The following is a 13,535-nucleotide window of genomic DNA, read 5'->3' on the forward strand; positions in this document are numbered from 1 at the left end:
TAATCTACTAAATAACATTATATTTTTCTCAAGGAGAAACTGTGCAAAATATGTGATTATAAAAAGATGCCCCCAAAAACTGATCAAATTGGAGTGTATTGTCTCCAGATGCATCTATCGGATGCTTTCAAGAGCATAAGACTACAATGTACACAATTTCATAAGCTTTTGTTATGTGCACGTGTAATTTTTATTTGACACAAAATCGCAATTTTTTGGCTTTTCGGATTTTAAGTAAAAAACGGTAACATATATCATCCCAAATATTCATTAACCGCTATTATAGTCAATTCCATGTACATTTCATGAACCATTTTGTAATTCCATGCTCCTTTGGTGTTACCGTTTGGCTTTTTAAGGTTTTGGTGTCTTTTGGGGTAACTTGATGTAACCTGGTGTGGACTGAAACCGAAACATAAATTCCACGATGATATCATAATCATAATAGTTGTTTTAAACATCTGCGCCATTAGATTTCCAAGCTTTATATAATTTATATTTTGTAATTACGACTGCACGTTTAATGAAGAATGGATGGTTTTTACAACTCATGCAAACGCATGCGAATAAATCTGGCGATGTTCCTAATGATTGGATCTTGTGTGCAGGTATTCTTATTGGCCCTGTTCTTACAGTTCTGTATTTTGTGTTCGATTCCACTTACGCTGAACTTTCCCCCCAAAGTCAGAAAACTTCAGCACAACATTTTCTGCACTTAAACTGTCACAACAATGCTATTTTGGAACAAAAAAATGATAAAAAATTAAACATGTATACCTAACTCCACTAGCAGTGATAACTAACGGGATTGAAGTTCTCTAATTACAAACAACTTTCAACTGTAAAGGTGTGGATCTTAGTTCTTACAAAGTACCAAACACACGTTATCAAAAAGAAAGGAAGAACAGGTAGCAAAGATAAACTTAAGGATTATCATTTATGGAAAGAAATGTAATTTATTTTAGGTTTCATTCATCATTGATAGACTATGATGACTTTCCATGTTTAGTTTAAAAAACAGTTGAGAAATCAATATAAGAGTTATATGTATTTTAAAACATGATGCTAAATTTAAAATGTCTTATAATTTGCCATGACAAAGCTACAGCTGACAAATCATGTTTAATGTTGAATGGAACCAATACATTTAGGAAAGACACTTTAAGTTTCCATTTAAGAAGTCAGGTTATTAATTATGGCAAGAATAATCAATAAATGACTTTATTTTAGTAATACACAACTGTAGTTTTCAAGTTGGCAATATTTGATCTTTAATATTGAAAATTTTTTGGACAAGTGAAGTTGAAGTTCGGACAAGTAAATATCTTGGTCACTTGTCCGAATGGACAAGTAGGAAAAAAGTTAATGTAGAGCCCTGAAATCTGATACTGCCATCATTATTAAAAAAGGAAATAACTCAATTTTGCAATTTTGGGTTAAAACATGTAATTGAGTTATTCCCCAGACTTGCAGTTTTTTTTGATAATCATGAATTTTCAAAATTAAATGTTCATCTGCCGCATTACACTTTGATTTTTTTCTAGAGAAGCTAAAAGGCTTAATTAAGTTTATTTTTGTTTTTGTTGATCCCATCCAGCTCTTCTGACTCGATATGTCTTCCCCACCCCTTCCTACTTTAATTTTGATAATTGTTTTGGTACATTATTCTTTTAATACTCTTTTTTACTTCTAATGTGCTATTATATTTATATACAATGTACAATACACTTTTAAAAACAAGATTTCCCTAATTTTTATATCAATAACAACAGTCACAACCAAAAGTTTGTGTTCAATGAATGAAATCAAAACATCTAGAACATGCATGGGATAACATGGTTGCACTTAAAATATTACCCATACCAAAACATTCTCACAATTTGCTCATGAGCAGCTCACGTGAGGACTAACAAGATTTCCTCACGTGAGTTGCTCATGTGAGTCTTAAGTGCAATTTAACATGTAAATTAGGTAAAATGCTCACGTGAGAAAAATTCTGCACATGAGCATTTTTTGCTCACGTGAGGAATAGATCTGCTCACCAAGAGTTTTGCTAACATGAGGCTCATGAGGCTTATGAGACTCATGAGGCTCATGTGCAACAGTTGCTCACGTCAAAGACAATGGACAAAAATTGAAATTAAAATCATCAATATATATTTACATCAGTCATTTTAAAAATACAATTTCATACATTGTTTAACATTACATTTACATAAATCCTTAGAAAATTTACCAATAATAAATGCTGGCATGTTGAAACTTGTATTGCAGTTTGATTACACAAAGCAGTGTAGCACACAGACGGACTTGGAAAAAAAATCACAGTTCACAGTAAGCAAAGTTCAATTTAACCATACAAAGTAGTTCATAAGTGCTGCACGAACACTGGCTGCATTACAATCGATCGAGGCATTCGTCTCCAACATTCCAAATGTCCTTTCTTTGACAGTCTCGTGTCTCACATGCTCTCTGATTTCACACATAAACTGTAAACCACACAAACAGCTGACTACCAGAACATCACAATAATATCCAAATTGACACAACCAGACTTCAGCATGTATAACTTCTCCATTACTTAAAATACGTCTTCATTTTTTTTATTGCATCATTCATAAAATCAGCGAGCTTTTCATGGTTTTCTTCAGGTCTGTACAACTCAGGACAGGCCTATTGGAAAGATAAATAAATTTGATATCAGTGAAATTGTTAAAAGTTTTCATATTTCAAGCAGTTTTTAAGAAAATCATTATATAATACTGCAACTATTAATATTATCAGATTCTACACAAGAAAAACATGAACTCTTTTCTTCATGTCATAAAATCGTTAATCAGTCAGTGTTAATAATAAAAAAATGTAGTTAGAATTATTTGTTCAAAAATTATTGTCAAGTAAAATGTCAAAGAAAAAAATAACGTGTGTTTTACATTCGAGACACCGGTATTTGCCCGAGGGTCAGTAATTGTAAATTGTTTAACCCCGTTTTAAAGGTAGATGCTAAGATCACAGTATTTCGTTTCATATTCATTCTAATTACAAACACGTTTAACTGCCATTCAAGTGATTCAAAGAATATATTTTAACAAGTTAATGCTCAACTTACTTGAAGTGCTCATACAGAAGATGCAGGGGGTGTCGACACTCGATTCATTCAATCAGATTCTTCCTCTGTTCAGCCGTGGATTTTTCACACTAAAACACTCCATAGACGAATACCCCATTGACAACGTAGTTTTTAACCTTATCAACCGGTAGTACTGTACAGAATCAGATAATTCCCTTTTTAATTCATTTCACCGTCATCTGTGATGGTAGACAACATGGCGGAATCGAATATGAAAATTGGCGGCTGGCATTTAATCGACCAATGAGCGCGCGCGTAGCTTAGACTGGTTCCCCCGCCACTGCGTTATTTACTTCGTTTTGGGCGGGAGCGAGAACCAGACTAGCAGGTAACTTTACATTAAAACAAAAGTAAAAGTAGAAACAAACAGCTTACGAAAAATCACAATATCAAACGGTTTTGTCAGATTCTCATATCTAAATAGTAAGTTGAGTGATAATTGAATTTAGGAAAAAAAGAATATAACTGTAGTGTTTGTGGACTCGTTCCCCGTACGGGCTATCTATTAGCCGGTGACGTCACCACGCGGGGAATCTGCACGAGCGAGGATTCTACCGCCTGCAGCCAGCGAGAGAGGACATGTGCTAGACGAGGCGACAGGCAAGTCCAGCGGCAACCCACGGATATCATCAGTGATAGTAACTGAGAAATACTATATTGGCACCCAACTCGAGGCCCTGGACTTGCCAGTTATTCCGAGAAATTTTTTTCCCGTAGAGTAAGCCTGTATCATTTTGTTTAGGGAGTTTGAGTAAATCGCGTTGAGGCCGCCATTTTGGGGGCCCTCGCGTGGTCAGCTTACCTGTTAGTGTTTGTAAACATTAAGCCAGTTTTAGCTTTGTGTTACTTGCTTTAATTTATCATCATGTCATTTGAAGAGGCTCTGTTTGCTTTGGGGTTGGATGAGAGATCGCCCCGTTTTATGTCTATGGCTCAGGGTAGGGTTGAGTTGTCACGGGATATTAGGCCCGGCTGTGTGTACGGGCCAGATCCCGTATGTATTGTTAAGCAACCCACATACTTAGGCACTACAAGTCATGTTAGGGTAGGCTATGTTGAGAGAGCACCCCACAGTGATTACATAGGTCCTCCCCATGTTTGGGTTGAGTCTCCTGAAAGATTTGAGGGGGGGAGTGGTGAAACTATAGATCCTGTTCGTTTGTCGGCCAAGGGTTTAAGTTCGCCAGTTGGTGTTAGGGACTTTGTTCCACCTAGTGACTATTTAGGGGTCCCCATTTCACAATGTTCCCATGTGGCCCTTAACCCTGGGGAGGCACCTACTGTCAGGGATACTACTTTATGCCCACCTGAGCCTCAGGGGCAAACCCCAAATTTGTTGGATTTTGACCCCCTTACTACCCAGGATTCATCCCCCAGTACTCCAATGTCCACCGGGCCTACATGGCCCGGATGCAAGTCCTCAGATAGCCAACCTGTCTATTCGCAAGGGGTTACACCAGAGTCTATGGATGTAGGTCAGGGGCAGCAGTATGATAGACCAGTTCAGGCAGTTGATTTAAAGGCCCAGGTTCCACCCACCCAGAACCCCACTGTCCCAGATGCACAGTCTCAGCTCAGTGGTGGCCATCGAGATGATCGGTATTCACCAGGCCCGTTTGTTATGGGCGGGTATTCGGATCATCTGCCTAGTAGTTATCCTGTATTAGTACCTGAGGTCCCCTCCCAACCTTGTCATTTTGGGGGTGAAGGAGGGGGGAGAATGGTACATACATATGAGCCCCCACCACTGAAAGACCTTCAAATGCAAGTCACGCGCGGATTCCCGCAGCGTCTCAATGTCCCTCGGATTACGCGCGGATAACCGCAGCGTATATCCATCCCCTGGAATACTCATGGAGACCAGCAGCAGCCTATGGTTTACCTGGAGATGTGCAGACCCCTGCAGCGCGCTACAACCTCCAAGAGTTTGTTGCACCGCCCACCAGCTACCACAATCCGACAGCCTGGAGCAGGCCGAGGTATAAGGATCTGCATTTTGATGGAAGATCCAGCTGGAAGGCATTCCTGCTCAAGTTTGTTAGACTGTCACGAAGCCAGCGCTGGACAGAGACTGAGCAACACGACCAGTTCTGCTTCTTCCTGGAAGGAACTGCTAGCGAGTACTACACTCTGTTACTAGAGACCAGCCCTGACTTGTGCTTCGCTGACATCCTGAGGATGTTCGACAAGCGCTTTGGCTCAGCAGCGCCTGATTTGGCCCACCAGCTCAACTTCCAGTCAGCAGTCCAAAACAGCGGTGAGTCCCTGAGGCAGTGGTCAGACCGAGTACTGAAGTTGGCTACTCTCGCCTTCCCCCACCTACCGGATGTTCACACTCAGGCTATACCCCGCCTGTGTTATGGGGCAGAGGACCGGGAGGCAGGCCTGTATGCCCTGGATGGCCAGCCCAAGACCGTCGATGAGGCTGTAGACCGGATGCAGTTTTACCGGCATTCCCGACGGGGCAGACCCTCATGCAATGACTACAATGCAGTGAGGAGTTTGGTTGTAGATGAGGAGTCAAGTAAAAGAGATGGGAAAGCCTAGAGTCAGATACGGGAGTTGAAAAGCCGAGTGCAGCATCTTGAGAAGACCCTGAAGGAAGTTCTCGATTCGGTCCGGCTTGGGATCCCGACGACTTGTTTCCCTAGATGGCAACCTGGCCCAAGGACAGGTCAGTGTTTCAGATGCGGAAAGACTGGGCATTTCCGTAAAGAATGTCCTGCTGTCCTTAGACAGAAGGCGGAAGGAAGCGCTGGAAAGGTTGTAGGTCACTCCCTGCGTAGCCGTGGTGCCTGTCAAGGAGTTGCAGATGAAGAGACCAAGACTTGCAGTCAAGCGCCCAGGGGGCAGCTTCGCACTGTGTGCTTACTAACCCAGGATGATGAGGTCAGTTTAAGGAAGCACCCTGCAGATGACTCATGTGTTGTGGACAAGGACGCCCCTTGTCCCAACATAAGGCGCAGGAGGAAGCGTGGTAGGCGTAGGATGCGACACAGGAGACCAAACTTGCTGAAGTCCTTCTCCACAGATCCTGATGTCCCTGAAGGGGAAGTTACTCCAATGGACAGTAATTGTCGGCTGAAAGTGCTGAGCAGCAAGGTGGTTCCTACGGAATCCAAGTGCCCTGAGGCCAAGGGCAAGGATGACATAGTGGGAGACTCTTGGCCCCCAACCCAGGGGGCCGTCTCGAATGATCTGTTTGTCATGGCAGCTCGGACTGCCAGTACAGCCAAGCTGAACATACCAGGAAGCAGTCTTGAGACAGCGGTTGAGGATGTCCATGTTCCTGCAACTAGGAACTCCCTTGCTAGGGAGTCAGTTGGAAGAGGACAGCCTTTAGGAGCAGAACCAAACTTGGAGTATCTCCCTTCTGGTGTCCAGACTAGGGTGACAGACGCACGGGAGATCGCCATCTGGATTGTGCAGGGCGTGTCTCGTGGATCAGACGTAGTAGAGCTGCCCTTCCCGGACTGAACCCGTAACCTAAGAACGACTTGGACTGTCCCTGGATTATCCTTGTTGTGTGTAGAGGCCCTTGTCATTTGGACGGGCCCTGCTCTAGTGACTTAGAATCCCGGCTGTTGCTGGGATTGGTGTTACCGCAGGTGGGACTTGGTTCCCTGGAAGTTATCCCGGCTGTTGCTGGGATGGGGTTCCCACGCCCATTGTTATTTGGTGGTCCCGTTGGTTCTAGATGTGGACCTACTCCCCTCAAGGAAAACGGAGGGGAGTGTAGTGTTTGTGGACTCGTTCCCCGTACGGGCTATCTATTAGCCGGTGACGTCACCACGCGGGGAATCTGCACGAGCGAGGATTCTACCGCCTGCAGCCAGCGAGAGAGGACATGTGCTAGACGAGGCGACAGGCAAGTCCAGCGGCAACCCACGGATATCATCAGTGATAGTGACTGAGAAATACTATATAACGTTACCAAAAAAAACCCAAAAAACCTGACAGTTTGGTGTTCACGAAAAAAAAATGGGGTGCGGGAGGGGGTGTCAAAATGTACTTGTTAACAAAATTTTGCAATTGCTTACGTGAGGAAAAAGGATGTAATTTTTTTTCTTTCATTTTGATTTAACTTTGATACTGCATATACTGACTAAGTCCAATTTACTAACCTCTTGCTCACGTGAGAAAGTTGAAATTAGAAAAAAAATCAATGTATCTGTATAGCCTGTTGCTTACGTGAGCAATTCGAATAGAATTTTGCTCATGAGCAATTAGGTGAGCAAATTTTTGCACATGTGCATTTTGGTTAGTATTTTCCTCCCTAACAGAGACTAACAATCTGCACATGAGCAAAATGAATTCCTACCTAATTTGCATACATTTCTTACTAGATTCTCATGTGCTTCTCATGAGCTGCTCATGAGCATTTGTTAGAATGTTTGGTACGGGTAGATATGTACACACATGGGGGGGGGGGGGGGGGGGAGCGAAGGGACAGAGCCCCTTCTTAAATAGTTGCATAAGTTTTACTGAATATGATCTGACTTACTGTATAGAACTTAACATGCTTTTTCATTGGCTGATCAAAAGTTTTGTGCCAATCAAATACATGTATCACCTGAATCTTTTGTTTAGTTGTTTAGATATCTACATGTACGGTGTCAATTGAAAATGGCATCGCTGTGAACTAAGAGAAAGTATTAACTATTTAAACATCACTTAATAGAATATTTAGTGACTGCTGATGGGATCAAAAAGTGGGTAATGTTCCAAGACTAGATAAATCAGCTATGATACATAGCTATAAATATTTTCTTATACAATTGTACCGAGAAGAGAATCTGTGTCTAGTAAAAATTTAAAGGGACTTTAAAAGGGTCTTATATTCATGCACTTTCAATCTGTTGTATTTTACATGTAATATACATGTATATCTGTCTCTCTTTCAGATATCAATAGCAATAGATGGTTCCTGTCCAGTATCTCCATCAACTGTGGAGATAGTTGATAACTGTCCAGACAGTGAGGAGAGATGGAGGCAGGCTGCAGCAAGGAAGAACTGTACAGCTCATGCCAGCAGTTGTAGTGAACCTGATAGACTTGTGTATCACTGTCTCATCAATTCATTTGTCAATCAAACATTAGAAGTATGCGCATATGGCAGGATCATAGTGTTAGGTAGGATTTGATATATTAGCTCATTTTAAGTGTTTTAAGGCACAATAATGTAACCCCATATTTTTATTTATTTGAAATGTTTTACAGAGACATAAGAGAGTCTTACAACAGTATTCTCTACGATCTTTATATCCGTCTAAAATATTTTGTACAAAATATAGTACTGTGGGTGCATGGACAAATTTGGGGGGGGGGGGTCGCTTTTGAGTGAGGCGTGATGAAATTTTAATTTATGAATAAATCATAAGGTAACTTTATTTACTTTGTATATAAATTTAAAATTAAAATGTTTAACCCCTATTTTAAAACTAATCAATAAAAAGGGCTCAACATGAAGGAATGAAACGCATGGCTCAATGGTCATAGGCATTGGACCAGTATTACCCAAACATTGCTGGTTCAAACCCTGCTGTGGTTTCTTGGTTGTTTGTTCTGCACTTATAGCTCACATTTGACATTTGTTTTTGTATATAGCCAGTTGCTGCACATTGATATTACATATGGATATGCAGCATGCCTTCAACCTGCATTCAACTTGCTTGATTCTCTTACCAAATTTCAGTGTTAAAAAAATTTGGAATATATTAAACATATTAAAGTTTAATTCAAATAAGTAATTTTGGTTGCGATAAAACCAGGACAATTCTTGTCCCAAAGTTCTTTCAAAAAGGCAGTGTTGCCCTCTTTTCCCATCATTTTGCCTCTCCGTCATATAAGTTTCCCATTAAACTATTTTAGCAGCATAGATATAATGATTTACTACAGTTATTGCCAAGATCAAAGAGATGCTGCAGCTTTTTATACCCCCGCTCCGAAGGAGAGGGGGTATACTGTTTTACCCTTGTGTGTCTGTCCGTCTGTCTGTCTGTCCGTCCGTAATAAAAATTTCTGTTGCATTTATCTCAGCAACTATTTATCGCAGATGCTTGAAATTTTATGCCACTTTCTGTTAAATGTCGACTTTGCTTATTTTGCATATTCACATCAGAGCGGGGGTATCACTAGTGAGCATTGGCTCACAGATATCTTGTTTGTCTAGAATATACCACAAATGCTATTAGTTAAATACTGGATCAGAAACACATATTTGCCTCGCATTGATCAATGAGTATGTAAGACCAAATTTAATAAAATTCAAAACCATGTCAATTTCAACTCTGGCTGTTGGTACATAATAGTATGGTACTGGCTGTTCAGAGTACCACCCTTAATAGCACCTTTACTTTGTACCTTTTACATGAAACAAACTGTATATAAAAGTATAGTCTATTATAAATTATATTTAATTTAGTACCCAAGAATTAAAATAAGAATATAAATAAAATGTCTACTCCCTATCAAGTGATTTATAATTAGTGCTGAAACGAATACCATAAATCAGTATTCGAATATTCGTGAGTACTATTCGATTCGTATTCGAATATTCGTAGACGTCATAGACAATATATTAAGCATATATGATAGTTTGTATTACGAAGTGGGTGTATGTGTAGACTGCTTAAACATGTCAGTTCGAAGTTGACACTTAATGCATGAGTATCCATTGAATTGGGTGCACATTTAATTTTTAAGCAAATAGTAATAAACTGATTTTTAAAAAATTTCCATCAACTACAATCAAAAGATTTATTACTTCTTTAATAATATACTGCAGTCCTGACTCCTGGATGAGACCGATACGTAACTTCGTAAGTCAGTCCAAATATTTCCGCCATGTTTGATATTGTATTAATTAAAACAGAAAACTGATAACGCTCATAACTCCGGAAATGTTCTGTTTATTTAAATAAAAAACTGATTATATCGAGGTATCTTTTAGAAAAAAACTTTCGATGTACCTTTTGATATTAACTCTCCGTAGCTCACACTCGTTCAAACAGTTAAGCAATTTTTTTTCTCAGCGTCTGACATAAATTGAAAAATCCAGAATGTTTGTCTCCGTTCGATGTAAACCCTGCTTTTACTTTCAAGGTAAACAAGCATGGCGGAAGAGTCTATTACTGGGTTAAGTAATAGACTCTACCAAGCATGGCAGTCATAGATGGCTTTATATTTACTTTTGTTCCGAGTACAATGAAATAACACGATGCTGCATAGTTTACAGTGCTTGATATGGGTGTTTAACATGTGATCGAATATTTGAATGCTAAATATACATTCGAATATTAGAAAGTTACTATTCATTCGCGAATATTCGAACATTCGTTTCAGCACTATTTATGATAAAACAAACTGTTATGCTTATCTATTTGCAGGTTACTGTACAGAATACAGTTTAGGTGGAAATATTGTTCAACAAAGCTTCAGAGCAACATGTACACAGTTTACAGAAGATCCATGTCCACTTGGATATCCATCAACAGATGCCTACAAGTGTAAGTCATAAATGTTTCTTCAGTTTTCTACTTATCTATGAAATTCATTTAATATGTTATTGTAAAACAAGAATGAGTGAAGACATATATTGCTCAGTCCCCTGTTAGTAAGATTTGTTGCGCAAAATTTTTTGAAAATTTGTTGGTAATAAGGACACAATATTTAAGAAAATGATCACAGGATATTACAATTCCATTGTTTTCCCAGGAATTTTGCCCTTCGTGAAATTATAAAAAATAAACCACAAATACATGTACCGTATTTTCCCGACGATAAGTCGGTATTTTTTTTCTCTGAAGCAGAACACTCGACTTATCGTCTTGATCGACTTGTCTAAGGCTTGATGTCAGAAAATTGTGAAAAAAAATATTTAAAAATCTTGGTTTTAATCATCTTGAGCTGGCTGTGTTATTGAAAATTATGTTGTTGAATTCAATGTTCATCTTTAATTATTATCATTTTCACTCATCTGTTAACACTAGAACACATATTAACAACAGTTATTGAACAATGGTGTATTTTTTTAATCAATTAAAAGTTTTACCGTTCCGTTTTTATAAATACATTGTCACATGATTCCATATATCACTATAGTGGGAAGATAATATTGCGCAGTAAAATTGAAACCAAACTTGGATGGAAAAAAATATTGCAGTAGGTCTGGGGAATGTTTTAAAGTTTTATTATCTTATTAGTAAAGAGTTATTAGTGGAAAGTATAAATAAGAAATATTTTATGGTCAAAATCAATCTTAAAATACGTAATCGGCAATTATCAACTCTATTGTTTATACGGTAGACTGATCCCGGTTGTGTTAATAATCTTGCTAGGGCTGACATCTATACGGCAATTTCACTCACTGTGTACATAAAGAGTACCGTTATAAGAGGGATTATAGTTCATTAATTAATTATTGTCCAATTCTTTGATTATTGTTTAATAAAAAATTTAGGAAACGTATGTATGTCGTATATCGTCATTATCAAGTGGTACAAATGATCGATCTATTTTAACAGTGTCTCTTTAAAATAATAGCGTGTAATTGTATTACTGGATACAAAGTAAACAAGTTTCATAAAATCATAGTAATTGCTATTCTTCTGCACTTGAGATCCCCCTTTGAAGTCCGACACGAGACAGGTGCATGCCTCTGACACCGGAAATTGTTAAACAAACATTGACCACGCGCCGAGTCAACAGGTGGCTGGTTACGTAATGGCGAATACACTGGCGATGGTCAGAGTGGGTGATTATTTTAATGCATGGGAATAAAATATTTCTGTCAAAGTAAGTTTAATTTTGCATAACACCCGATATCGGGAATTGTTTACATTGCAAGCGACTTTGTAGATGTTGTCGGTATTTGAAAATATGATGCATAAATATAAAGAGTAATTGTTTAAATGTGAATCATTAATAATAATTGGTAGCAATATCGGGGACATCGTGGCATCATACACTGATAATGTTACTGCAGTTTTATACACCATTTTGAAGCGATAAGTTCGACGTGTCGTCTGAATCGACGTATCGTAGGATTTTGTTAAAATTTTGGCTAAAAATGAGCAAGTCGATGCAGACGACTCGTCGGGAAAATATGGACAGGTATATAGTTTTGACCAATAATGATAAAACTTTAAAACACTTGGTAGTTGATAACGTTAAAAACATATCTGATCATATTTTTGCAGGGAGTTTTGATGCTGAAAGCTCAGCTCAATAAAGCTTTCTAATCACTTTTTGTCTGGCACTTGTATGTCTGTCTGTCTGTCCATCTGTGTGCCTGTCAAAATGTATGTCTGTCCATCTGTCTGTAAACTTTTCACATTTTTGACTTATTTCTAAGAACTAAGTGATTTAGAGAACAGTTTTTGACTGGTATCTGTAATTATCAATGGGGATGTAAGATAAATACAGTTATCATGAGTAACTGTTCTTATAAATAACTTGTATTGTGGTTAACCCTGCCTACTTTTTGTAAGACCACCTTGATTCTTGAGGCCTTCGGACTGTTTTAATGAACTCTAGAAAAGTCTAGAAATTTATTTTGTTAACTCCGCCCACTATCTCAAAGCACTGCGGTATAGCACAACTTGCAAGCTGATGACATTTTCTTTAGGACAACGCAAGATGGATGACATATGAGACAATCAATTTTGATGAACTTGACATTTTGTGCTATTTACTTAGGACAACATAACTCTTTCACAGATTTGTGATGCAATTAAAAAAGAAGAGGAACTAATTGACTGTATGCTTGAAATCAATTTTGGAAACAGGTTCGTTATGAACATTGATATTCGGTGTCCCCACATGCTGAAATGCGGAATGTAGATATTGAAATGTTTGGAGATTTTGATTTGGACAGAGATAGATTTAGTACCATTAAAATAAAATTAATGATTTTGAAACAAACACTGATGTATCAACAAAGTCGCGTTTTGGAGTAATTTCGGATTTGGAAATAAAGAAGTTTAATTTCAAGTCAAGAAAATCACTGTCAATACAAAGAAAAACACTTGATGGGCACTTGGTGTTTTCAAAAACTGGCACCAAGAGAAAAACAGGAGTGTGTCACTTGAAATTGCAGTACCAGATTGTCTGCGCATGGATGTCTCAACGATGATATATTCATTCACGCGCTTTGTATGTGATGCTCGTAAAAAGGAAGGAATTGAATAACCACCCAAGTCGGTCTATTATCTCGTCTGTGGAATCCGAGGTATTTAAGGGACAACAAGAGACATAACATTAACTTTTTCTCAGACTTGAGATTTGCAAATTTCAGAAAAACTCTCGACGTTAATATGAAGTCTCTCCTATCCAAATGACTAAAAATAAAAGTGAAACAAGTAGACCCAATTACTCAGGGAGAAAAAGAGTTACTATGGGAGAG

General features: G+C 38.6%; 1 protein-coding gene across 3 annotated transcripts in view; it reads left to right on the plus strand.

Moving 5' to 3' along the window:
- Positions 1–378: 378 nt before the first annotated feature.
- Positions 379–13,535, plus strand: part of LOC105317134 (uncharacterized) — a 162,029-nt gene continuing 148,872 nt past the window's right edge. Inside the window, exons 1-3 of one of the 3 annotated variants that reach the window (XM_066070834.1) lie at positions 379–608; positions 8,035–8,263; positions 10,519–10,638. In XM_066070834.1, coding sequence (XP_065926906.1) covers positions 531–608; positions 8,035–8,263; positions 10,519–10,638 — 427 coding nt within the window. In that variant the 5' untranslated portion in view covers positions 379–530. The remainder of the gene's footprint in view (positions 609–8,034; positions 8,264–10,518; positions 10,639–13,535) is intronic. The other 2 variants (XM_066070835.1, XM_066070833.1) reach the window with 2 other exon arrangements.

The sequence above is a fragment of the Magallana gigas genome, chromosome 9 (assembly GCF_963853765.1).
Source record: "Magallana gigas chromosome 9, xbMagGiga1.1, whole genome shotgun sequence".
Classification (NCBI taxonomy): domain Eukaryota; kingdom Metazoa; phylum Mollusca; class Bivalvia; order Ostreida; family Ostreidae; genus Magallana; species Magallana gigas.